Source organism: Callorhinus ursinus, unplaced genomic scaffold (genome assembly GCF_003265705.2).
Source record: "Callorhinus ursinus isolate GAN/ISIS: 27379988/994484 unplaced genomic scaffold, GSC_fseal_2.0 scaffold10, whole genome shotgun sequence".
NCBI lineage: Eukaryota > Metazoa > Chordata > Mammalia > Carnivora > Otariidae > Callorhinus > Callorhinus ursinus.
In genome coordinates, this window is record NW_027397072.1 from 39,356,134 (window position 1) to 39,383,290 (window position 27,157).

The window sequence follows — 27,157 nt, forward strand, 5'->3', positions numbered from 1 at the left end:
GCCCAAAACTAGTGGAAATCTTAAGGAGTGCTGTATTCTGAGTAATGGCATTTCCAGCACAAAACTTTCAATTTTTAATTTTTAAAAGAAAACAACTAGCATGATACTACAACCAACAAGCTAGCTGAACATTCAATTAAATTATAATTTCACTTTTTTTAAAAGATTTTTTATTTACTTATTTGACAGAAAGAGACACAACGAGAGAGGAAACACAAGCAGGGGGAGTGGCAGAGGGAGAAGCAGGCCTCCTGCTGAGTGAGGAGCCAGATGCGGGCCCGATCCCAGGACCCTGGGATCATGACCTGAACCGAAGGCAGACGCTCAACGACTGAGCAGTCACCCAGGCGCCCCTGTTTTGTTTTGTTTTTAAATTCTGCTCCCAAATCTCCAATGTGGGCCATGAGAGCACCATCAGCTTTAGAACTATTCCTTGTTTAAAGGAACACTGTAGGATGTAGGGAAACCGCCCCCCCCACCAAGGAACCAGTAAGGTCACTGATGTCTCAATTATCTCTGTTCACTGCCACTGTATTCTCTGATAAAGAGATCTTTTGTGCCTCTTCCATAAAAAGACTTCAAAACAATACTACTGACTTAGGTGACTAAGTTAGAAGCAACCCACATCCACACAATTATCCCACAAAGCATTAAGCATTAATTATCCTAACTGCCAGGCCTCTGAAAAGACTTGGCACATTGTTAACTCCATATTTAGAATTTCCATGTTATTCCAGAAATAATTAAAACAAGATCCCACCTCCACAGTTAGCTGTTGTCCTGCAGGAACCTAGCTGACAGCCCCATCTATTTACCCCTCTCCACTCATCATTTTGCCAACCTGGGTTGGTGCCTATTTCTGGTAATAATGAAATAAAAATACCTCTTGCCAATTCCCACAGACACTCCACTACACCTTTCACTGCATTTTTAAAGGCTTACAAATATATTCTTTTCTGGTCTCCTTTACGGGCATATTCTTGGTGGGTAAAAGCTGAAATTCTGAGAAATTGATGACATTTCTTTACTCCACAGGTGTGGACTTGGCTGAATGTTACTGGTGACCAAGTCAAGTGCTTAAAAAATTCAGAGAATGGCAAAAATGACAAAAATCAAAGTCACCCAAAAGGGTTAGAGTCCTATATCTTTGCTTTAGAGACCATGGCTAACATTTCATTTCTGAGATATTTTCAAATGGCAGTTTCTCAGATAATCCATGGATTGAGTCCATCCCTGGGACTACAAACATTTTACTCACCTCAGAACTGGTGTGAATCTTTGTCCTTCTTACATGCTATTTTAAAAAAACCACAAACTACAGTATTACACATTTGGATCTACTTAAGAAAACAACACACACATTTCTAGCTTGAGCCTCTGAGTAATGCAGGGTCTGGTAAGAGTGCCCAACAGCTACATGTGGCAAGTGGCTACCATACTGGACAACACAGTTCTACAGATTAGTGATTTTTTTTTTTTTTTTTTAAAGCGCTTAAATATGGGGCGCCTGGGTGGCTCAGTCAGTTAAGTATCTGACTCTTGGTATCGGCTCAGGTCACAATCTCAGGGCCATGGGATCGAGCCCCACGTCAGGCTCTGCGCTGGGTGCAGAGTTGGCTTGGGATTCTCTTTCCCTTCCCCCCACTCACGCTCTCTCTAAAATAAAATAAGTAAATCTTAAAAAAAAAAAAAAAGTACTTAAATATGACATGCTTTATTTACTGCTAATTTCCTACAACAAACCCCAAAAGATTTTTCAACCTAAATCAATCTAAATAAGAGATCAGCATTTTACAAACATAAACTCCAGAGTTTTTCCTCTTGGTTCCCATTCCTGGCCTAGTTCAGCTCCTTATTCTTTTAAACACTTAATCTCAGGGACAGTTAGTTTCAATTTTGCCCCTCTTTTTAAGAAGATTCCCAATTCTTCTATAGTCATGGTTCACCCACTCGTTTCCAATATCCTCAAGTACTTGGTGAGGATATACTGAACTCTTCCTCCTGAAGAATACCTATTGTGTTGAAACTGCATATAAACTTTTGCTAGCAACAAACATAAAACAGATAACAGAAAATGATATTACCACCCTAAGTATTTCTTCCCTTTTGGCCTTTATAGTCCACTGAGCTATCTTCTGTATCGTTTCCACCAGGTACCTCTTTCCATTTTCGATTAGCTTCTTTTTAATAGAGTAGCTCCTTCACCACCACACTTAGTACATGGGCACAGTGAGTTAAAAATGTATGCCTTCACTTACCTCTTCTGCCTTTTCAGAATTAAGAACCACCCTGAACAAAACAAAACGAACAAAAATAAAAAAAAAACTCAAACTCTGGGGAAAAAAAATCCAACTTGTTCAAACTTTGATTCCTTTTCTCCAATGGTATATCTATCAGAGCCTTCTTTCTTCTGTGGCTCTATGTGGCTATTAAAAAAAAAATGCCTGAGTCAGCAAGACTGCCCACCTATAAGAGGCCAAAACTAAAAACAAAACAGACACCAGAAACTGCTTAATCATTGTCACCCCCATTTCCAGTGGTAGCCAAGGCTCTCTGATCAAGTGCTACAGCTTGCTCCCTTCATTTTCATTTTCTAAAACCTTTCTCCATGTATAAACTGTTTTCTTCACTGATACTACAATTTCTCTAAGTCTGGCAAGCAATTTCTTCTCCTTAGAGCCACTGTTCACACCACAAAGAGACCACAATGGCAAGCTCATCCCACACCCCACCCCTCTGTGGTTTTTATTTCTAGCCCCACCTAATCACTAGGCTTGGAGATGGGAGTCCTCTCATTTTTCAACAGCCTGTCTGATACTGTTCATGGCCTAATCTAAAATCCTTCTGTGGTCTAAACTAACAAAATCTTTCTCTTTCTTCTGTGAAAAATTCTTTTAACTTCACTCTCTCTCTTTCTCATAACCATTCAGTCACTTTCTGTTCCCTCATAGCATTCTACTGAGGCTTTCCAAACAGAACTGCAAATTCTTCTAAAGGAGTGCTAGGAGGCCCCTGGGCCTGCTTCTCAGTGTTGAAAAACCAGGTTTCCAAGTCCGCAAAGTTCTAAGTCAGATCCTAGGCTGTGGCAAATCCACCAAGGTAACACTACTCTTTGAAACACCTTTAGGAAGGCAACCAACTGGCTTCTCCTGAAGACAGCACTTTCAAAATGTCAATAACTGGCACATACCTACAAGGACAGTTTCTATTCTTCTAGTATTTCTCCATCTCTTTGTATTAAATTACTATTAATCTCTCGTTGAACTAGTTACTTTTGGCTTTACTTCTATCGACCAAATGAAGGAGGGGGGTCATGTCTGTTCAAAGTTCTCCTTCAAACTATTCCATCATTTACTGAAGTATGCAATAAGCTATCTAAGGAAGTACCATGCTAGGTGCCAAGAAGAACTTAAAAAATAGATAAAGCAATCTGGATGAGAAGCAAAATCTGTACACAAACTCAGAAATATAAGGGGCAGGAACAAAAGAGTAGGCTGTGTCCTAACTAGAGCTGCGTATATAATTAGCTGTTCTGCCACTTCTCTCTGCCTTAGCACCATTCTTTTCTGCCTTCTTTCCACTGTCTACTACTTGTAAATGATAGTTAATGCTCTCCAAAGTTCCTTCCGTGGTCTCTATCCATACTAATTTTTGTGGTTGGCCTCTGCCTCCTCAACTGCTCAGGCTGCCTGGAGGATTGATGCAGCCCCTCATGGGGGTTCCAAGACACAGCCTCCCAGCATGTGCAACTAGAAGGTGCCACACAACCGAAAGATACTCTCTGCCTTGTATCCGAACCAGATTTCTCCAAACTGATGTCCCCTATTTTTCAACTTTTGCTACAAGCTGAATGAAGTGAATTCTCTGTACCTTGCACATTAAGGATGCTGAGGAAATACCTGCTTTGTATCTACCAGTAATAGGTAAGAACTGGAAAAGTTTGAGTTGCTGTAAGAGACATTTCTATTAAGCTATCATTTCCAAACTTCGGTTCTATAGAACTCCAGTTTTGTGGGTTTTAGTGTTTTGGGGGGATGGGGACAAGAACAAGGATTCTTTGGTCAAATATGCATGGGAAACAAGAGTCTGGCAAAGTTAAATGAGCTTCTTTACTGATGGCCCCTGGAATGTGCTAAGGTCTCTTGGAGAAGAGTATTCGGGGGACATCATGGGAAGCGTTTTCATGTGACCTTTTGACTCCATACCCTTTTCTTCCACAAAGCACTTCCAGGCCTTGATCCCTCCTCTATAAAATGAGTACTTATTTCATAGGGTTATAATGAGGATTTAGTAAGTGAATACATGTAAAATGCTGAGAACAATGATAGGTATATAAAAAGCACTCAAGAAGAGTTAACTATAATTGCCGCTACATTCCCCTATGCTGATACTATTTAACATGCCAATATTCCCAGAAGAGTGAAGATTTGAAAAATTTTTTACTTTGTAGTAATTTCCACTGTTACTACCAAGTGGACAGAATGAGCCCTCCCTTTGCCTGAGAGGCACTGGCTGAGACTCCAAATAACAGAAAACATTTATAGAAAAAATTGATATATATGATATAGTTATCAGTAAGAAACAGATCTTACAGAAAAAGCACAAAGTGAAAAGGGTGTTATAAATTTTCTTCATTCCAAAAGGAAAAAGCCTTCAGTACTTTGAGAGCTGAGGTGGTCTAAATGCTCAGCATGGTCTCTGGCACACAGTAAGCACTCAATAGAAGTTGGATGAGAAGCCTGAGAAATTAATGGATAAATGACTATTACCTTGAACAGCTCAAATACTATTTCCAAATCACTATAAAACAACTGGGAAACCCATACACTTCTCTATTTAGGCTCCCTCACTCTTCTCTACAGATGTTTAATCATATAGGTGAAATATGAAAGCAGACACAAGAGTGGTTGCTATATTCTGTTTAAGAGTTATTAGTGGTACTTGGCAGAATTTAATCTCCCAAGTGTGTCAAAATCTAACATTTGCTTAAAAAAAAAATCAAAAACTGTAAAGGTAATGTGCGCCATATACAGTGGTACTATTTGATGTCTTTTAAAGATACAGTACCTACCTGCCTCATATTTATAATTTATACAGGAATTTATCATTTGTAAACTTACACAGGAATCTATCTCTACATGTTCATCTGAGCTAGTTTCAGAACTTTGAAAATTTTTTAAAAACTGATAAATGATCAGAAAAAAACTAAGCTATGAAGAATTAAATTGGTTAATGGAAGAAAAAATTGGTGCATTTTATAAAAATCAACAAGAATCTTCCCAACTATTTTTTTTTTCCTGAAAACAATGATCTCAATTTTAAAGTACCAGAATTCGATGGCTAGAACCTCACACCTGCTCGATAGAGAAACACACTGTTTCTATCATCCAGTTTCTTCCCTTTATTTTATGAGCTTTTCTTTCTTTCTTTTTAAAACCTGGTAATCCTCACATTAAAAAATTCTAGGACAGGGGTCGGCAAATTATGGCCAATGTCCAAATATGGCTTCCTGCCCATACTGTACACCAGATGGCCAAGACGGTTTTTTTGTTTGTCTGGTTTTTTTTACATTTTTAAAGGGCTATAAAATAAGAATATTCGACAGAGATGTTATGTGGCTAGCAAAACCTAAAATATTTACTCTGACCCTTTACAAAAAACTTTGCTGATCCTGCTCTAGGGTATTATTTATTACAGCTTACTCAGTAATTCAAGATAATTTATATCAATGATAAGTTCACAGTGAATCATTACATTTTACGGTGGCAATTAGCACAGAACTCCTTCGTAACAATATTTGGGGTCTTCATGCCTACCATTTAGTTCCAATAACCAGCTAAGTTGTTTTTTTAGAATGCTAGCACAGAACCCCGCACAGTATGGAAGTTCAAATATCAAACTCAGACCACGTGAACGACAGTACTTCAGTTATAATGCTAGTCTAAAGTAGTGGAATAGCCTGGATACAGGAAACCCTTTTTCTCTCTTGAGAATTCAAATCAACTGATAAGCAAAGAAAGCTCAAACCATTTTATCCTCTTTGTACATCCCCCATTCTTACTTAAGTTAAAAGGAAAATAATTCTTCCTTGCTTTCTCTGAAGTCTACCCCAGGCGAGAGGTACAGATGTGTGTGTGTGTCTGTGTCTGTGTGTGTGTGTGTGTGTGTGTGTGTGTATCAAAATCTCAAATGTGTTTTCTAATTAGGTTTCCTTGTAGAGAGTTCTCCCCAAGTATTCAAAAGAAAACAAACACAGAAACTTACTCCAGAGCAGGTCTCAGAACTCTGACTTTTAATGCTTCTAATATTCGATTTAACTCCACAAATGGTTCTTTCTGACTTGGGTCTACAGAAAGACCAGATTCCTGAAAAAAACAGAATGAACTTTTGTTAGCAATAATAAGGTAAAGAGATATGGTAAAAACATATTCCAAATTATAAAATATGGGTCAATCCATTAAAAATAATTTCTAACATGTATTTCTATGGTACAGACTGATGACTGAGCCCTACTACCATTCTTTCTAATAGTAGTAGAATCCCTGTGTATTCCACACAGAGCCGAGTACATAACTCTATGGAATAAAGCTGGATATGACTTTGTGAGGTGTAAATTCTGGCCAGTGAAACAGAAACATGCACTCTTCGCCCCTTTCTGGAGTACCGAAGGGTGTAGCTAGAGTTCCGACTGCTACCCTGGGCCATCAGAACAAGGACACCTTGGAAAGAGCAGAGCTGCAAGGAAGCCAGGTCCCGAAAAGCCTCCCGGAGCATAGCTACTGTATCTGCTGCGGATGGCTTACCACCTCCCATTTCTGTGCAAGAGAAATAAACCTCATTTTTTTTTGTTTAAAGCACTGGTATTTTGGGTCTTTGTTACTTATAAATAAGCTTAAACCTAACTGACATAACTCCCTTTAGGAAATTTATACAGACACACACAAAATTCCCAAAAGGTACAGAGAAAGACCTGAGTTACTGTTTTTCTGGATTGTTTAAAATAGAAGGGGTGCCTGGCTGGTCAGTCAGTACAGCATGCAACTCTTGATCTTGAGGTTGTGAGTTTGAGACCCACCTGGGGTGTAGAGATTACTTAAAAATAAAATCTTTTAAAAAATAAAAAAATAAAATAGAAAAGGCTTAGATTAGAGATCTGGTTTACAGACTGGCTTTAAACTATTTAATCTTTATAGTCGTTCATTTTTCCCTAAACAGAAAACTCAATAGCACATGGTGGCTTAGAATAGAGTTTGTAAACCTCAATTTGGGACTGAATTCTAGTCCCTTCAGTAAGGAACTTGTATGGCCTTGGGCAAACCACTTCTCCAGACCTCAGCTTCCTTATCTATAGAATGGAAGCAATTTCTAGCAATTTCTATCTCACAGGATTGCAGTGAGGAATAAAGGCAGGGGTTGGCTTGTGGACTCAACACATGGCAGCTGCCACCATTATGACTAGGTGATACTGGTAGACTATTCTGAGATCCCCAAGCTTATGTTTACTAGCAATAAAAGACAAAAGCTGCTCACCTGAAGTAAATTATAGCTTAAAACTCATCTGATAAACAAAATGCTACAAGCTGGGCCAGATTCTTCTCTGCTATCCTACCTTCCCTATTAAAAGAGGAAGTGGAGAAAGTAGTATCACTTTTGAGCCCTTGGTTGATGACCTGGGACCAATGTGATGCGGCAGGGATAAGGAAAAAACAATTCAAATAAGAAGTTCTAGAACTGTAGTTTTCACCAGTTAAAAAAAAAAAAAAAGACCTCCTAGTACAATGAGGTCAGCCCTGATACTTAAAATATTAAAAATTTCTCTACAGCCAGCAGAAGATTCAAAGATCCCAAGGAGCCCCCTCAGTTCTGTTGCATGTCCTCACACACCGGCACGCTGTTACCTGGCAGAGCTCTTCAGCTACATCCAGCATTCCTTGTCGAAAGAAGTGCTCCACCATCACCTCATTGAGGAGCCTCTGACTGTCTGCCTGCCAGCAGCCATCTATTCCCACACTGCTAATGTCAGAATCAAAATTCTGAAAAAAGAAAACAGATCAGGAATTGACTAGGATAGATCACTTTATAGGATTTTCACCCCACCTAACAGAAAGAGTGCCCTTCTATTCGCTCAAATATCCACAGTAAGGACCCAATTCAAGTCATCTGCAGCCTATGAAAGTTGTTTTTCCACTGCTCCGTTCTAAAACTTGTCACTCTCGTTGATTATTGCTAGAAGAGTAAATGAGTACATTTTCAGAGGGTTTTTTGGGAAAATATGTTTCATCATTTCAAATAAATTTATTTCTACACAACATAGCAATATTTTCAGGTGTACAGTGCTACCTAGAAAAACATATTCAAGGCAGCACTGTCTAAATGGAAAAGAGAGAAAACGCATATGCCCAACACAGAATTAAATAATCATGGCACAGCCCAACAACTGCTGTGCCAAGGTAGGGGTTGGGGGTGGGAGAATGGCCAGATAATTAAGAATGCAGGCTCTGAGGCCAATCTACCTGGGTTTGAATCCTGGTTCTCTTACTAGCTGTGTGATCTTGGCCAAATCAGTCAAGGTCTTTGAGCCTTAGCTTCCTTATCTTAAGTGGAGAAAATAACAGCACCTTCCTATGATGGGCTGCATCTTCCTAAAATTCCCATGTTGAAGTCCTAATTCCCAGTACCTCATTAAATTAAGATGAGGTCATTATGGTGGGCCCTAATCCAACAGGACTGGTATCCTTATAAAAAGAGGAAATTAGGACACAGGCAAGTACAGAGGAAAGACCCATGTGTTAGGGACTGAATGTCTGTATGTGTCCACTCCCCCACCCCTCCCAAATTCCTACACTGAAGCCCTAACCACCAATGTGGCTGTATTTGGAGATGGTCTGCGAGGAGGAGATAAAGGTTAAATGAAGTCATAAAGGTGGGGCCCTAATCCAATAGCACTGGTGCTCTTATAAGACAAGGGAAAAACACCAGCATGTTCTCTCTCTCCACCCTGTGAGGACACAGTGAGAAGGCAGTCATCTATAAGCCAGGAAGGAGGTCGTCTGCCCTCAATAGGAAATGAGTTGGCCAGCACCTTGATCTTGCACTTCCCAATCTCCAGAACTGTAAGAAAAATAAGTTTCTATTGTTTAAACAACCTAGTCTACGGTATTTTGTCTTGGCAGCTCAAAGAGACGAAGACCCCATGTGAAGATCCCAGGAGAAGGTGGCTATCTACCAGTCAAGAAGACAGGCCTCAGCGGAAACCAACCCTGCCAGCACTTGATCTTGAACTTCTAGTCTCCAGAGCTGTGGAAAAATAAAGGTCTGTTTAAGCCACCCAGTCTGTGGCATTTTGTTATAGCAGCCCTAGCAAATTAATATACTCCTTTATTGGTTAAATGAATTGGTAGTTGCTACTATTCTAATATTACTATTCATAATGAAAAAGTGATGTTCATCACCATGTACCTACTAATATGGAAAAATGGCCATGACACCTTAAGTGAAAAAAGCAAGTTTTACAAAATTATGACCCCATTTTTGTTTTTTAAAAAAGGAATACTTGCAATGCTTAGGAAAAAAATCCAAAAGAATATAAGTATTAGCAGAGATTATCACTGGAGATTACCACTCTCCACACAAAGAGCAAATATCCCTTTTATGATAAACTAAAAGATTTTCTTAAAACACACATTAAAAGTTCCAGTTCTGGGTAAGATTTACATGTAAGCACATTCCACCCTGCCTATCCCACTGAATGCAGTTATAAAATCAGCACAGAGTGAAGGCAGCAGCCATTTGAGGACACTAAAAAGTGATTCTAGATCTTCCTCCACTTATGATGGGTTAAATCCTGATAAACATAACGTAAACTGAAAATGAATTTAGTACACCTAACCTACCAAACGTCATAGCTTAGCCTAGCCTATCTTACACATGCTCAGATGCTTACATTAGCCTACAGTTGGGTAAAATCATCAAACACAAAGCCCACTTTATAACGAAGTATTGACTATCTCATGTAATTTACTCAGTACTGTAATGAAAGTGAAAACCAGAATGGTGATACGATTCTAAGTGTACTGGTCATTCACCCTCGTGATCGTGTGGCTGACGGGGAGCTGCAGCTCAGTGCTGCTGCCCAGCATTCACAAGAGTAACGTACTGCATGGTGCTGCCAGCCCTGGAAAAGATAAAAATTCAAAAGTCCAAGTACAGTTTCTACCGGATGCATATCGCTTTCACACCATCATAAAGTAAAAAAAAAAATTATAAGTCAAATCATCCTAAGTCAGGGACCATCGACAGTAGTAAGTGGAATGGGAAGAGGGTCACAGAACTAGTGGTGAGTTTACTACTTTTTTCCCTCCAATACCTCTCAGCCTGGATGCAACACAGCCAAAACACAGAACTAGGCATGATGTGGACATCATAACCAGAATGTGGACACAGCGTTCCAGGGGAAGCCCTCTAGTTCCGGCATGAGAAACAGGAATGGGTTTCTCCTATCACCCAGAAAGGAAGAGAAAAAAGCACATGTTTTTTCCCTCCATTTTCTCGCACCTCTAGCTCAAGGCAGTCTGACGGTACATTAGTTTTCTATTGCAACTTAAATCAACAAAATTTTATTATCTCACAGCTTGACAGATCAGAAGTCCAATGGGCTCACACCAATTCTCTGCTCCAGGTCCCATAAAGCTGAAATCAAGGTGTCAGTGACCTAGGCTCTTATCTGGGAGAATACAAGATGAATCTCCTTCCAGGCTCGTTCAGGTTGTTGCAGAATAAAGTTCCATGAAGTTTTAAGACCATGCAGTTTTAGGTCCTTGTTTCCTAACTGGCTGCAGGGGTTGTTCTCAGCTTCTAGAAGCCACTCACATTCCCTGGCTCATGGCCCCCTCTATCTTCAAAAGCCAACAAAAGACGTGACATCCCTCACACTCTGAATCTGCTTTTTCTCTTTCTACCAACCTCTACGGCTTTTAAGGGCTCCTGTAAATTATACCAGGCTCACCTAGATAATCTCCCTATTTTAAGGTCGACTGCTTAGTAACCTTAATTATACCTGTGAAGTCCCTTCAAGGCAGTACCTAGATAAATGTTTGAATAACCAGGGATCAAGAATCTTGGGAGGATATATTTAGAATCCTGCCTACTACAGCAGGCAACCTAAAACTCTGGCAGAGGCGGTCCTTTCTCTCCAATCAGAGGAGCTGTGGTCCCAAGAAGGGGCAAAAACCTCTACTTCATCTTTGCTTTCTGTCCTTCCACCACCTAGCCCCAGATACAGGCACAGTCATAGTAAGTGTACAGAGGAGTAGGGTAAAACAAAGCCCCAGTTTTCTGGCCAAATGACCAAAAATGTGGCCCCAGAGAACTATATAGTCCCAGTGAGATCATAGAGAGGGAAGAATTCAGAAAAGCGACCCCTTAAAATTAAAGTTGTTTATGAACTCCTGGGCTCACTCTCCAGTTGCACATGCATGGGCTGACCCTAAGCAACATACCAGACTTTAAAAACTGAACTAGGGGACAGAACTAGATTCCAGGTCCCAGAATGGCCACTGGTTGGCACAAAAATAAGACGTATCTAGATAGCTCTGACACTGAAACCACAACTCAGAGAAGACTGATCAGAACTTGTAGCCTGAACTCAACCAGGTTGACTGTCTGCTAAAACAGAAATATCAACATTCTCCATAGAATTTAAACAAGACCCAGAGTCTTGTAACATAATACAGTTGACCCTTGAACAATCTGGGTTTGAACTGCACAGATCCACTTATACATGAATTTTTTTCTGATAAATACACCACAGTGCTGTATATGTATTTTCTCTTCCTTACGATTTTCTTAATAACATTTTCTTTTCTCTAGCTTAATTTATTATAAGAATATAGTATATTACACATATACAAAATATGTGTTTATCAACTGTTCATGTTATCAGTAAGGCTCACACCCAACAGTAAGTTATCAGTAGTTAAGTTTGGGGGGAGTCAAAAGTTGTATGTAGATTTTCAATGTGCAGGATGCTGTTCCAGGGTCAACTGTATTAAAAATGTCCAGGATACAATCCAAAATCATCTGGCATACAACGAACCAAGAAAATCTAAACTCACATGGAAATAGATGGTTCAACAGACATCAATGCCAAGATGACAGATACTAAAGTCACCAAACACTTTAAAGTTATAAAACTGCTTTATAAAGGAAGAGCAAACACTTTCGAACAAAAGACAGAAAGTCTTAGCAAAGAAACAGAAGACACAGTAATCAAAATAACTCACTGAATGGATTCAATATCAGAATGGAGGTGACAACACAAAAAGTCAGTGAATATCAACAGAAATTATCTAATCTAAACAATAAAAAACACTGGAAAAAATGAACAGAGCCTCAGAGACCTGTGGGACAAGACATCTAATATGCATGTCATCCGAGTACCAGAAGAAGAGAGAGTAATGGAGAAAAAATATTTCCCAAACTTAGCAAAAGACATAAATCTAGATTCAAGACGTTCAGCAAACTCGAAAGAGGATAAACTCAAAGAAATCCACACCCAGATACCTTACAATCAAATGGCTGAAAACTAAAGACAAAGAAAAAAATCTTGAAAGTGCCTAGAGAAAAGTGATGCATTGCTTACAGAATTCTCCACAGAAACCACGGTGACTAGAAAGAAGTCACTCAACATTTTTCAAGTACTAAAAGAAAAGAATGATCATCCCAGAATTTTATGTTAAGTAAAAATATCCTGTACAAACGAAGATGAAATAAAAACATTCTCAGATGAAAGAAAGCTGAATTTGTTGCCAGAAGACCTGCTCTAAAAGAACTGTTGTAAATTCTTCAGATAGAAAGGAAATGATACCAGAAGTAAATTCTGAACATCAAGAATGAAGAAAGAACAAGTCTACCTTGTGGTCTAAAAGCTTTCCCTAACCAGATATCACCTCACACCTGTCAGAATGGCTAATATTAACAACACAAGAAACAAAAGGTGTTGGCGAGGATGCAGAGAAACGGGGACCCTCTTAACACTGCTGGTGGGAATGCAAACTGGTACGGCCACTCTGGAGAACCATTTGGAGATTTCTTAAGAAGTTAAAAATAGAACTACCCTACAACCCAGCAATTGCACTACTAGGTATTTACCCAAAGGATACAAAAATACAGATCCAAAGGGGTATATGCACCCTGATGTGTACAACAGCGTTATCAACAATAGCCAAACTATGGAGAGAGCCCAAGTGTGCCTGCTGAATAGATAAAGAAGATGTGGTATATATACATAATGAAATATTACTCAGCCACCAAAAAGAATGAAATCTTGCCATCTTCAACAACATGATGGAGCTAGAGTGTATTGTGCCTAGTGAAATAAGTCAGAAAAAGACAAATACCATCTGATCTCACTCATATGTGGACTTTAAGAAAGAAAACAGATGAACATATGGGAAGGGGGAAAAGAAAAAAAAGGAGATAGGGAAACAAGCCATAAGTGACTTTTTTTTTTTAAGATTTTATTTATTTATTTGAGAAAGAATGAGAGCACGAGAGGGAAGAGGGGTCAGAGGGAGAAGCAGACTCCCCGTTGAGCAGGGAGCCCAATGCGGGACTCGATCCCAGGACTCCAGGATCATGACCTGAGCCGAAGGCAGCCACTTAACCAACTGAGCCACCCAGGTGCCCATAAGTGACTCTTAATGACAGAGAACAGAGTGAGGGTTGATGGAAGGAGGTGAGGAGGGATGGGCTAGATAGGTGATGGGTATTAAAGAGGGCACTTACGATGAGCACTGGGTATCATATGTAAGTGATGAATCACTGAGTTCTACTCCAGAAATCAACAGTGCACTACATGTTAACTAATAAAATTTAAATAAATAAAATAAAATAAAATAAAAAATAAAAGCTTTCCCTAATGAATTTTACTTTCACTCCCTAAATCTTACATAGGCATTACCCAATAAACCTCTTGCATTTTTTTAAGCACATAAATTTAATTAGACAAGATCATTTAGATTTAACTGAAATTACAATCCTAGGCAATCGCTGCTTAACTCAGACCAAGAAACACAGGATTACTTTATAGCACATACAAGAACAGGCAGAAACTGCTAAGCACCCACCATTTACAATTACCACAATGCAGGAGAGTTCTCCTCTCCAACATTGAGCACATTTTTCTTTAAAGAGCTATCTACCCTTATTTTGGATGTCAATCCAATAGCCTAAAACAAAACACATACATTAAGACTCAGAATTACTTAGACAAAAACCAAAAATGAACAAGAAAAATTACCGTCAGTCTTAAATTTTATTTACTTGCTTTTTATAGACCTCTTTCTTGATCTAGTACTTAACCTAAAGAATACTAATAATACCAAGTACCTAAATGCTAAAGCAATAGCTACCATACAAATACTAAATAGGCTGTCCCTAGCACTGAAGAAAAAGCCACAACTGCTTGCATAAGGCTAATTTCAAATCAGACTATCAGATTCTGCCTGTTGAAAGATGACTTTATAATAGTTCACCAATGCTTTTGAGTAGATTATTGTATCTCTATGCCATCTATGACCACTAGAATGCTGGAAGTGGAGATGGTGCTACTCTGTTCCTCTTCCAGACTAGAGCAGAGGCCATACGGATGATGTCATAAACAGTCTCGTATTTTCTGCCCCAGACAAATGGCCATTCAAATGAATAAAGGAATGGCTATCTGAAGATGACACAATTTATAACAAACTCCAGCATCTGCCTGTATTTCTCTCAATGTCTAAGTGTACCCTATAAGCAAGAATCATTGAGACTACGTAAGAAAGATTCCTCACTGATCTAGCGACCTCATTCAATCCAACATAGTCTTCAGATTTCTACTTATTCATTTAATAATTATACTCCAATCCCATTAAGCCCCAACAAATTTATAAGGTTCCTGTTCTGCAGGAAAGAAATGAAACAACTTTGGAAGACACAACGGTCATCTCAAAGGACAGAGCATGTTAAAAGAGACTATTTTATTTGGCAGTATAAAGTCCAAATTTTAATAGCTACCATCAGATAATAACTGCTCAAGAAAAGAATTCCTTCAAATCTTTCCTTAATATACATTAAAAAGTTAATTTTGATCATCTGAAAATGTTAAAATGTAAGAGTTTAATATTTAAACAAATTTAAATAATTTTACTATGCTCCTCACGTACCTTTATTTCCATAAGGTATACCCTAGTCACTGCTATATGGGTAAGGAAAAAAATCAAACACCCTTACGCTCAGGATATCTTTACTACATTCAAATTCTAATTCGATAGTCTTGGAAAATATAACTAAACACGAATAAGCAATGCATTAGATGAAATTTTCTGATCTCCCTTCTACCATTCTGACTTTCCAGTTTAAACTATCAAGGTAGAAAAATAAACTACTTTCACAGCTTATTTTCTGCTCACATGTAGTAAAAATTAAAGTTAAAATTGTAACTTGAGGAAATGCAGGATAGTGTTACTCCTTTTGTTACAACTGTATGTTCTTTCTGTTGCATCAGTGCTAGGATCAGTTCCAGCTTCTGTTGCTAGGTGACCAAACTCGTTTGCATGGCTGCAGGAAATCAGTAGCATTGCAAACAAGCCAAGAAGTGGCTAATAAAAAGAAATATCTATTATTAGTACTTCTGTTTTACTGTACTTTTTCCTTTTACATTTTTCAAGAAAAAACCTGAAACGATGTTCTTAAATGTGAAAGCAGAATTCAAACAAGAATCAAAAACAAAAAAGCACACATTCAAGGGTGTGTCTGCCTGGCAAGGATGTTATAGCTTAGAAATGATACATTAATTCATACACTATCTCATGTATGTACTTTCAGTGCCATTCATATTTTTGACGATTTTAAGTTTAAAAATCTGGAAGCTGAGGGATACCTGGGTGGCTCAGCTGGTTAAGCATCTGACTCTTGTTTTCGGCTCAGGTCATGATCTCAGAGTCATGAGATCAAGCCCCGCAACTGTGCTCCCTCACTGGTAAACCAGATTACTTGTATGCTTAGAAGAGAAATTGATTCCTGCTAGGTATAACAATAGCACATTGTTAGGTTCATACACCAATTTTTCTTAAAAAGTAGGTGGGGGAGTTTTTTTTTTTTAATTATTAACAGTATTAAAGAATTGACACTTAAGAATTAAAATAATTACTGAGTTTTTTCATGTATTGTTACCAGTGTGGAGTCTACTTGAGATTCTCTGCCTCTCCCATCTCCCCCGCCCACGTGCCTGCTCTTTCTCAAATAAACTATTAAAACCTTTTTTAAAAAAAATATAAAGAGGGGTGCCCGGGTGGCTCAGTTGTTAAGCATCTGCCTTCGGCTCAGGTCATGATCCCAGGGTCCTGGGATCAAGCCCCACATCGGGCTCCCTGCTTGGCAGGAAGCCTGCTTCTCCCTCTCCCACTCCCCCTGCTTGTATTCCCTCTCTCGCCGTGTCTCTCTCTGTCAAATAAAATTAAAAAATATATATATATATAAATAAATAAAATCTGGAAACTGAGACAGAGAAGGAGTAAATAACTTTAATAAAACTATGAAATCTAAACAGATCATCCTATCTCCTTGGCCACAACATGGACATGCTTACAAACTGGTTAGACTTTGAGGACTGGTTTTGATTGTTCACCATTCAAAACCAATACATTTCTGAAATACAGTTTATGAAATTATGTATTTTTTTAAAGTAGGCTCCATGCCCAGCATGGTGCCCAAATCCATGACCCTGAGATCAAGACCAGACCTAAGATCGACCAAGCCACAGAGACACCCCTGAAATTATAATTATTGAGCAGACAATGGTAACAATACATGAAAAAACTCAGTAATTATTTTAATTCTTAAGTGTCAATTCTTTAATACTGTTAATAATTAAAAAAAAAAAACTCCCCCACCTACTTTTTAAGAAAAATTGGTGTATGAACCTAACAATGTGCTATTGTTATACCTAGCAGGAATCAACTTCTCTTCTAAGCATACAATTAATCTGGTTTACCAGTGAGGGACAGAGGTAGACCACAAAGGATACTTAACAGGGAATTAAGAAGACCTGGATTCTGGTTCCACTCAGTCTGGGAAAAGATATCTACTTTACATACATACTTTACATACATCCAAAAGAGGTGTGTGTTTTTTTAATTCCTCCCAACATGAGAACAAAACAATCAAAATTCCTCCCAAACAATAAAGACAAACAACCTAATTGAAAAAAAGTGGACAAAAGATGAGCAAGAAATTTACAAAAGGGAGAAATTCTGGTAGTCAAAAACATGAAAAGATGCTCAACCCCAAAGATGATGGAAATGCAAATTTATACAACTAGATAAATTAATCAGATGGACGTGAAATATTCAGAAAACTTCAAGTCTGATAATACCAAGTGTAGGTGAGAAACAGAACTGTTGTTTAGTACATGTTTGGTAGGACGGTAATTTAGTATAAGCCCTTCAGGGAAAAATTTAGCAAACCTAGTAAAGTTGATGATGAGGCATATGGTCTCAGATGAAATAATCCATATTTGGGCATATACCAGCCAGCGGTGCCTTGCAAACTATGGCTGGAAAATAAATTCAGTAGTGTGTCATAATCAGCATTTGTAGATGCATTTCTAGATGGAGATGCTACCTTCTTAAACGTTCCATTCTGTCCTCTGTATGATATTCATACTTCTATTTTGGTCTTCAAAGTTAAGAGAGAGGCAGGTTGTGCCAGATCAAGGAAGGAGCGGGGGAGGGGGGGCATACTGGTAAGTTCTTTATAAACAAAGGGGAGAGTAACATGACATGGTCAGAGATATGCCAAACTCCAGCACTGGGCTTTTAAAATCCTTAGAATGCTCCCTGATCTAACCATCTGTCACATTTGCATCCCTACACCTCACAATTATTTTACATACCTTTCTGCTCTGGTCAATCTGCTTTCCCAACTGCCTCCTTATCTGAACAGATGACAGAAATTTGAGGAACTATTTTACTAATTTCCCAAAGATGGCACACACCTCTAACCACTCTAGATGCATAAGAGAGAAATTCATACATACAAAGGATGCCCAAGGGCACTCACCGGGAGTTAATTCTCTCAAGGAACTCCAGTTAAGGAAGTTTTTTCAAAGTCTTAAAATCTTAGTATTTACCCAGTTCCTCCATCTGCTTTCTAGTTCTTTGATCAAAGTTTTCACATCTGTATCTGTGGACAATAATCCCTATCTTACAAAGTGTTGGTAAAGACTAACTAAATAAGGTACACCAAAATATCTACCAGGCCCTTATCCCACAGAAAGCCTTCAATACAACAGTAGCTGAATTGGAGAACCAGGCCTTGCCACCAAATCTTCTGATTCTACACTGAAAAGTGTCTTCATTTTAGAAAAGATAAATAAAAGCAAAAAACACATTAACACAGGCATTAATAACAAATTCATTAATTTAAAAATCACTTGAATACAATTACACACTGCATTAGGTGGCACAACTTAATGGGTGTAAGGTCCCTATTCCCTCTCAACCCAACCTGACTTGGATGCTAGATTAAGAAAGCTATTTCATCTTCTAGCCTCAGGCAAAAGTGGGTCCATAACACCTCCAGGCCCAATGGGATTCTTTGATCCTGCATCTTAATATGACACCTGATTGCAAAGGTTTAGGCTTTCTTCTGTGGACTAGACTATAATGCAAACAATTATCATTATCAACTAAAAAATGTAGTTTCATTCTGCTCAGAGCAGAAGAAGAACAAGATAGGCCCAGAGCTTAGAGCTAATGATGTTGTGTAACAGATGGCAAAAAAAACAGAACTTAACTCATCTTCTCTTTTGAGAATGATCTTCAGACTGAAAAAGACAAAACCAATGTTGTTTCATGGAAACTGGAGCCTGATATGAGTGAAGAGACCCAGAGAGCATCTAGCTGCTGGTATGAGTCAGGACTCCCGGTCCCTCCTTTGCCCAAACAAGCTGGGTCTGAAGACAGGCTCAGGTAACCAGGGCTAGGTAAGACGGTAGCTGAACCTCAAAAGATGTCCCCTTCCCCACCTCTTGTTCTATTTCTCTCTAAAGAAGAATTTTGTTTCCCACAACAGACCACATTCTTTCAGGGGCTACTAATCACTTCTAGGTGCACATATTCCCAGCCCTTCTTTCCATAAGAGCTCTAATGAGAAAGATCCTAGGAGAGGACTCTGAGGTACCCACCCTGGAGCAAGCAACTGTGGCCAAGCCTGGGTAGGTCAGATCCATCCTCTGACCATGCAACTGTGGCCAAACCCAACAAGGTATTGAGAATGTAGCTGCTCCTAGTCCAAATCACATAATTTAAAAAGAAACGCCTTCCATCTTGACTACAAAGATAGGAGATTTTTATTAAATGCCTTGCAAAAGTTTAGACACATAGTCTACTGCATTTTCTTGGATTACTCTCTAGTAGTTCAGGGAGAAGAGTTAGTTTGACATGTCTTATTTTATTTTTAGGGAATACGTTCCTGGCTTTTTTTCATTGTTGTCTTTTTTATAACTTTGTTAACCATTCCTTTTCAGTAATTCTAAAAATTCAATACTCAAAATATATTATCAAATTATCTGTCTATATTTCAGAACTCAACTTAGCTCTTTTTCTTAATCAGAGTGTATTTTCTATTTCTAGTCATTTTCATTTCCTTTCTCCTTCATTAACAATAACATCTCTCTACTATATAAAGATTTATCTATTACATAATAACAGAACTTTAGAGCTAGTACATACCTGATCTCACCCACTCTATATCTCAGCTACTATTTAAGGCCAAATCCAACACCTTTTCTCCCATTGGTATCTTTTTCTCCTCTCATACCCCAGTCATACCTACATAAAAGGAAGTTCCAGATGGCTCACCCAGAACTATCTTAAATATTCTATATTTTGCTTTTTATGGCATTACTCCATTTTTTAACACAGTCAGCATTTTAACTCACCCATGTAGATGCTCCGTCTACTGGCAGATCAGCTTAGGCTGATGCTTTTTAGAAACTATTTTTAACCCTTATTTCCCCCCTTAAAACACTACCAGCCCTTCAATGGCCCAATTTCCTTGTGGAGCACTCATGAGTGAGATCTTTTTCCAAATCCTGATTCACCACTTCCAAGCTGTACACCTGGGATATGTTACTTAATATCTGAGTCTTAAAATGGGAACAATGTTCCTATACCACTGAATATAAATATATGTACAGCGCCCAGCTCAATAGCTGGAACATGGTCAACACTCAATACATGACAACTATTATCTTCCTACTCCGGACTTCTCCTTAGTCTAATTTCATCCTATTTAATGAGGGGAAGCAAATCCTCAACTGCTTATATCATTCACTCCTTTTTTCCCTAATCTCCTTGAATCAAATCCTTAGGCCTTCCATCAACCCTATTCCTGATAATGCAGCCACTCCAATAGTCAGTCCCAGAGGGTCTTTCACAGGAGTCCAGCATTTCTGTTGTTTAGCCTCTTCCTCAGTCCTACAGAAAACTATACCTCTGCTGTTTGAAATCTTAACTGTTCTTCCAAGTCAAATTTTTTTAAAGATTTTATTTATTTATTCATTTACTTATTTATTTAGAGCATGCATGTGAGCAGGGGGAGGGGAAAAGGGGGAGAGAGAGAGAGAAGCAGATTCTACAATGAGCATGACCCCAAGGATCACAACCTGAGCCTAAAGGGAGCCAGACACTTAACCAACTGAGCCACCCAGGCAACCCCCCCAAGTCAAATTTAAGATACCAACTCCACAAAACTTAGATTAAATAAGAGCACAATGATCTTCCCTTTACTTTACAGTAAACAGAGTGCATCCCATGCAAATTTATCTTATTTTGCCTCAGAATTTTCCCAGCTCTTTCATGTGTACAAGCAGCACTCTTACATGACCGAACTAGACCATACTCTTCTAAAGAACATGGACTATGTAATTTGCTTTCAACTATCCCACAACAGTGTCTAAATTCAGACAATTTAAAATCTTAGCACTATTTATTTTAACATAAACACACACACATATCTAAAGCAGTAATGGTTTTATTGACTTTTCGTACTTAGGAAGTAAACTCAAAAAAAGTCAAAAGACTTAAACACTGAAGTAAAAGCCCTGAGCAGGAGAGAATTCTAGATGTTCTTAAAATGGGAGAGGAAATTAAAAATAGGCCAACACACTGTTTTTACTAAAAATAATTTGCCACAGAACCCAACAGCTGATATTATTTATTTTAAATAGTGATCATACTATGATCTGAAAATAGTCAACTTAACATTAAGGCAGAAATCTTCAATAATTTTTTTATGTTCACAAAATTAAAAGCCAGAAAGTGCCTTGGCTAACACCACAAACATTTTTTACGCTTACATTAAATGATGACTAAAGAACTTTAAAACAAGCATTAAAACATTAAAGGAAAAAAATCATTAAGCATGTCAAAAATTTACTAATGTTCCTCACTCAAAACCAGCCTGCTCATAAAGGAGTCACCAGCTTCTTTGTCTTCCTCTTGGCAGGGTGGAAACATGTGTCCATAACAAGGTGCTCACAGGCTGCTGGACAGCATTCCGGTTTATTACTCAAGTCTGTCTGCGGTACATAAAGGCCTGTACCACAATGGTTTCAGCTTCATCCTGTTTGCTCACCATCAGCCCATAGGAGTCCACCCAACCTTATTACAATGGGTGGCCCTGGAAGCTTGTACAAATTTACCAGGTCCAAACTACAAGTCAGTGGAGTCCTATACAACAACAGCCTACACAAAATTCCTCAAGTATGTGAGAAGCACAGCGTCTAGGTAGTTCTAGTGTAGGTAACTTCCTGTTACAGCTCAGGCCAAACAGATGCTCCCACCTCAAAAAAGAGGGAGGGAGAAAATGCACTGAAAGATGGTCGAGAACTGGGTTAAAAGATCCAGGCTTTCTTCTGTGCCCCAGGACCATAATTCAACAAACACTTAACAGTATCAACTTAACAATGGAGTTTCATAGGATGGATCAGAAAAATCTGGAATCCAGGTCACCTAGAACCTAAACTACTTTCACAGCAACATAAAACCACACAAAAAATTCTTACTTGAAAAAGCCCTTATAACTTACATGACAAAAATGTCCTCCAAAGATAAATGAGTAAATTAAAATATATAATCAGGAACATTCACTTCAAACACATCCGCACCAAAAAAGCCACAATGTACATTAGTCACTATGCATTCCCTTGGTATCCATTCTCAAAAAAGGGATTCTTTTGTTTCTAGCACCAAATACACTTAAATGCTTTGTCTCAAAGATTAGCCAAAATATTTGACAACAATTATGAGTATCTGTAAAGACTTGCTAGATCAGGAAGACATGCTCTGCAAGTCACCATTAGCTAGGGGGACAAGAGTAAAAAGAAGGTTCTAATAATTTGACAGGACAACAGGCACAATCTAGGAAATGGGGACACACAGTCACCCTATCAGTGGTAGAATACAAAGCTCATCAATTACTGGCCCAAATGCTCTAGATCCTAGTGGCCAGCAGTCCACACACTTGAGATATGGCTGCTGAGGCCATCCTCACCTATCTTGAATCTGGGATCTCTTCTTAGATACTTTCTCTTGATTGGCTGCTATGAAAACTTCAGCTCTTCCCACTATCATGGCATCTTCTGGTCTTGCTGTCCCCACCCTCTGTCGTAACTACAAGCAACCTGGTGGTCAAGCAGATGCCTCCTGTTACCTCCAAGGGCTTGAACCATTAGAATCAATAGATTGCCTTGGTCATTGTCAGCCACCAAAACCCGAAGCTTCCTAAATACCACCTAGAGAACCTGAAGGTCCCTCACTCACAGTGATTTAAGATCCTCTCTAAAGTGCCCCACCACCATTCCAGTGAGCCCTTAAGTTAGTACATACAAACTGAGGATTTCCAATGCCATAGTCCCCCAAAAATCTGATGCCAAAGCCATTTCCAAAGCTTGTTCACTCTCGGAGTCACCAAACAGGCATCACAACCTCAAAGGTATTTCAGAGAATACTGCCTTCCCAGCCTTTGCTAGCAAATGCCATCACTAATCCAAATATCGTGTTGCTGCTGCCAAGACTACTTCTCAGGCCTCTTTTGCCAAATTGAAACCCTCAGCACTATGGGAGTGGTGAAAGCTCTCTGAAAGGTCACTAACACTTCTGTAAACCACAGCTACCCAAACAATCCTTTGAGCCCCTGCCACACACTGTCCAGTCACACTGTACCTACCAGTTAGCAATATCTCCTTAGAAGCGGACAGTTCCGCCTTAGACTGCCTGGAGTCTAGCCCTTCAAGACTACTGCTCTACAGGATAATTTCTAACAGGTAGGTTAACCCATGAGTTAGACAAAGTCACCCTCTGGATTCCATGAGTTTCTATCTACATCATAGCTACTAGCTCTCCTACATTCAGACTAAGCAACTCATAGGACTGGTTTTTTCTACAAAGGGCCCTCCCAAAAGTTCTTCCTATCTTCCCACAAGTTTGTGTCAAAAAAAAAATCCATAAACAGTTACAAATTCCCCAGTGGCTGATGTAGTCAGAGGTATCACACAGAGGCCCTATCTCTTAGGCCCCACTATGAACTCCAAAGGCAAAACTGGCCCAGTGCTAAAAATAACCGCTTATAAGTAAACCACCAAGTCAAAGATTCAAGAGATGTCACCGGAATAATCACCCAATAGAAGTGGACTGCAACCAACCCACTCACTCACACAGTAAGCAACACTGGAGAAAAGCGACTAGCATGCACACAGGAAGACAACAGTTAGGATGATGCAGGGGAGACAGACGCAAGGGTATTATCCTAATCACCCCATAAGAGAGACAGAGTCACTACCAGGGAACTATTCAGGAAGTAGGAAGTTACTTCTGTAAACACACTCCCTCACAGGAGTTAAAATTTCTTTGGAAGTTCACTCATCATGATACCAGGAACTGTAGTCATATAAGCAAATGTTTTTATTTTTGTTTTTTTAAATATCAACAGCAAACTTTAAGAATAACACAGTAAAACCAAATCTAAAAAAGTTAATAAAAGCCAGGATGAAAGGAATAGCATAAAAGAATTGAAGAAAGCAAATGTTATCAAAGCAGTGATAGGAGATGAAGGATGATGTTAAAAAATCCCAGACACTTCCTTCAACACCATACCTTATCAATGGCTTTTCCAACCCGAGAAACACTGCTGTGGATGTCTTTGTGGTCTGAGGCCAATTTTTGAACAGTGTCCTTTATTCTCTTACAGCACTGTGTCAAAACAAGTGAAAGTGTCCCTGATAATTCAGCATCTTGGCCTATAAAAAAAGAGAGAGAGAAAGAAAGAAAGATTGGTTACTCACAAAAGCAAATCCAAAGATGGCAAATTTCAAACAGGCCCTTTAGAACATGAAAGTTGGAAGAAAAGTGAAGAAAAACAAATATCTGCTTTGAAACAGATGGTCACATTCATAGATAACATTTTTCAAGTGAATGCTAAGAAAGTTATCTTAATTTATTTTTTGGAATAAATAAGAAAACTTTACTATGAAATAAGCCACTTTTGTAATTACTAAAATAGCACAGACTGTGAATGATACTGCCAAGGCATTTTTCAGAAAATATGGCTAACTGAATAAACTCATATATTCAATCCACTTAAAGTAAACTGTTCAAGTTATTCTCAAAACATTTTCATTGTTACTCAATTACCTAAAAGAGATATTTAGTCTAAATGCTTTATAATCTATATAAAGAAAATAGGAAAAAAAAAAAAACCAACAAACTTCTTTGGAGACCATGATGAAAAGAGTGAACATAGCAGAAAAAGTTAATATCCCCATCTATAAGGCACAGTGAGCCATTCTTATCAGGGTTCCCACCACCCTAACTGATAGGAGTGGCTCATTATGCCTAAACTGTACAATGAGGTTTAAGCCGAATTCCTGCTTTCCTTCTCAGAGTCTGGAATTTTGGTATGTGCTATGCAGAGGGTGCCTGTATGACCAGTCCCCAATGAACACCCTGAGCACTATGTCTCTAATGAGCTTCCCTGGTAGACAACACTTCACACTTGTTACAATCTGATGCTGGAGGAATTAAATGTGTCCTGCTTTGTGTGACACTCCACTGAGACAGGACTCTTGGAAATTTTCTCCTGGTTTCCTCTGGACTTTGCCCCATGAGCCTCTTTCCCTTGGCCGATTTTGCTTTGTGTCCTTTTTGCTGTAACAAATCTTAGCCATGAGTGTGACTACAGGCTAATTCCTGTGTGCCCTCCTAGTGATAACTGGAACCTAAAGGTGGTCTTGGGGACCTTGATACACATGCTAAATCAACTCAAAGTTGCTACAGTTTATATCATCTTTCCCAGTGCTATCTCCTCAGGAAAAAGGGAGGAGGAGAAGATGGGAGGAAAAGCAAACATTTATCAATTACCTCATACATCTATATATCCCCACCTGTGAGCAACAGGCCTGGCTTCTGAACTACTCACTATGATATAGCAGTGGTTCTTAAACTTAAATTTACATCAGAATCACCTGAAGGTCTAGTTAAAACAAAGGAGTTGGACCTCCACCCCCTGTATCTAATTCAAGAGGTCTGGGATGGGGCTAAAGATTCTGAACAATAACAACCCCAAAAGTACAACAGCCCTAGGATGTTCATTCATTCAACAAATATTTATTGAGCAAGATACCTTCTGGTAAGCAAGATAAACAACACAATAAGTCAATTATATATAGTATGACAAAAGAGGATATATTCTACTGGGGGAGAAAAAGCAGAGTAAAAGAGATGGAGAGTGTATGTGAGCTGAACAATTACAATCTTAAACAGAATGGATGTGACAGGCCTCACTGAGAAAGTGGTATCTCAGCAAAGACTTGAAAGAAATGAGGGAACCAGCCATGGGGCTACTGTGGGGATGAAGGGTAGCAGAATTTGCCACCCCAAAATATGCTTCTTTGGCATAAGGATTATTTTGAGCATGTTACTGTGAGAAACAGCAGATACAGGAAAAGTTCTAAAAACAGAGTAGAAGTCACCCTTTTGTAAGGGAAATTTACATTTGTGAGGGAAATCTCCATTAGTAAGAGTGTCTTTCTCTCTACACCAGGAAGAGAATGGCGGCTCTAAATCATATGAAACTTATCAGTGAAAAAGGTTCAAACTTATATCTGCACAACAAACCTTACTTTTGTTTACTGTGCTTTTCCCGATAAACTGGCCTCCCCACACCTTTCTTTCATCTTTAGCTGAAGATGGTACTTAAGCCTGAACTCTAAACCACCTCTTTGAGTTACTCACTTTTCTTTGGGAACCTCCCTTGTATAATACCTTATGTATATAAGGTATACATGTTAATAAACTGTTTTTCTCTTGTTAATCTGCCTTTTATTACAGGGGTCTCAGCCAAGAACTCACAAAGCTAAAGAAAAATTATTTCTCCTCCCCTTCAGGGGAAAGCATTCCAGGCTGAGAGGACAAAAGCCCTTACAGAAATATACCAAGATTATTTAAGGAACAGCAAAAAAGCCAGGGTGGCTAAAGTAGATGTCTGGCAAAGAAAAACAGGAGGAGAAAAAGTTTAAGAGATAATGGGGGTCCTGATCTTGTAGGGCCTTTTTGGCACTATAAAGACTTTAGCTTTTATTTTGCGTGAAAGGGTATCCACTGCAAGGTTTTGAGCAGAACAGGTACATAAACTAACATATTTTAGTATGGTCATTCTAGAGCTCAAGACAGAATTACAAGAACAGAAGCAGGAAGAGAAGTTAGGAGGCTGTGGCAGCAATCCAGATAAGAGGGCAGTGGCTCAGCCCAGGGTTTTAGATGTGGAGGTGGTGAGAAGTGGTTGGATTCTGGATATATTCGGAGGGTAAAGCCAATAGGATTTCCTGACTGAGTATGAGGCAAGAAAAGGACTCACAGATGACTCCAAACGTTTTAGCTTAAGTCAACCGGAAAGATGGAGTTGTCTTCAATTAGAATGATAAAAATTAAAAGCTGAGCACGTATGGGAGGAAGGAAGAGAGAAAGAGTTCAGTTTTGGGTTTGTTAAATTTGATAGGTGAGTAATTACCCCAGTGCACATGTGGAGTGAGTTAGATTTATAAACCTGGAGTTCAAGA

The 27,157-nt window shown here is 38.9% G+C and overlaps 1 protein-coding gene and 1 long non-coding RNA gene across 4 annotated transcripts in view; one reads left to right on the forward strand and one right to left on the reverse strand.

Moving 5' to 3' along the window:
• RMND5A (required for meiotic nuclear division 5 homolog A) overlaps positions 1-27,157 on the reverse strand; it is a 59,072-nt gene that overhangs the window by 13,951 nt on the left and 17,964 nt on the right. For all 3 annotated transcript variants that reach the window (XM_025868240.2, XM_025868239.2, XM_025868238.2), the window contains exons 2-4: positions 24,198-24,340; positions 7,899-8,033; positions 6,265-6,365 (exon numbers count right to left, since the gene is read on the reverse strand). In XM_025868240.2, coding sequence (XP_025724025.1) covers positions 6,265-6,365; positions 7,899-8,033; positions 24,198-24,340 — 379 coding nt within the window. The remainder of the gene's footprint in view (positions 1-6,264; positions 6,366-7,898; positions 8,034-24,197; positions 24,341-27,157) is intronic.
• The window catches only part of LOC141373589 (uncharacterized), a 34,367-nt gene continuing 16,211 nt past the window's right edge, over positions 9,002-27,157 (forward strand). Inside the window, exons 1-2 of the long non-coding RNA XR_012379746.1 lie at positions 9,002-9,045; positions 9,174-9,313. This is a non-coding gene — a long non-coding RNA (uncharacterized lncRNA). The remainder of the gene's footprint in view (positions 9,046-9,173; positions 9,314-27,157) is intronic.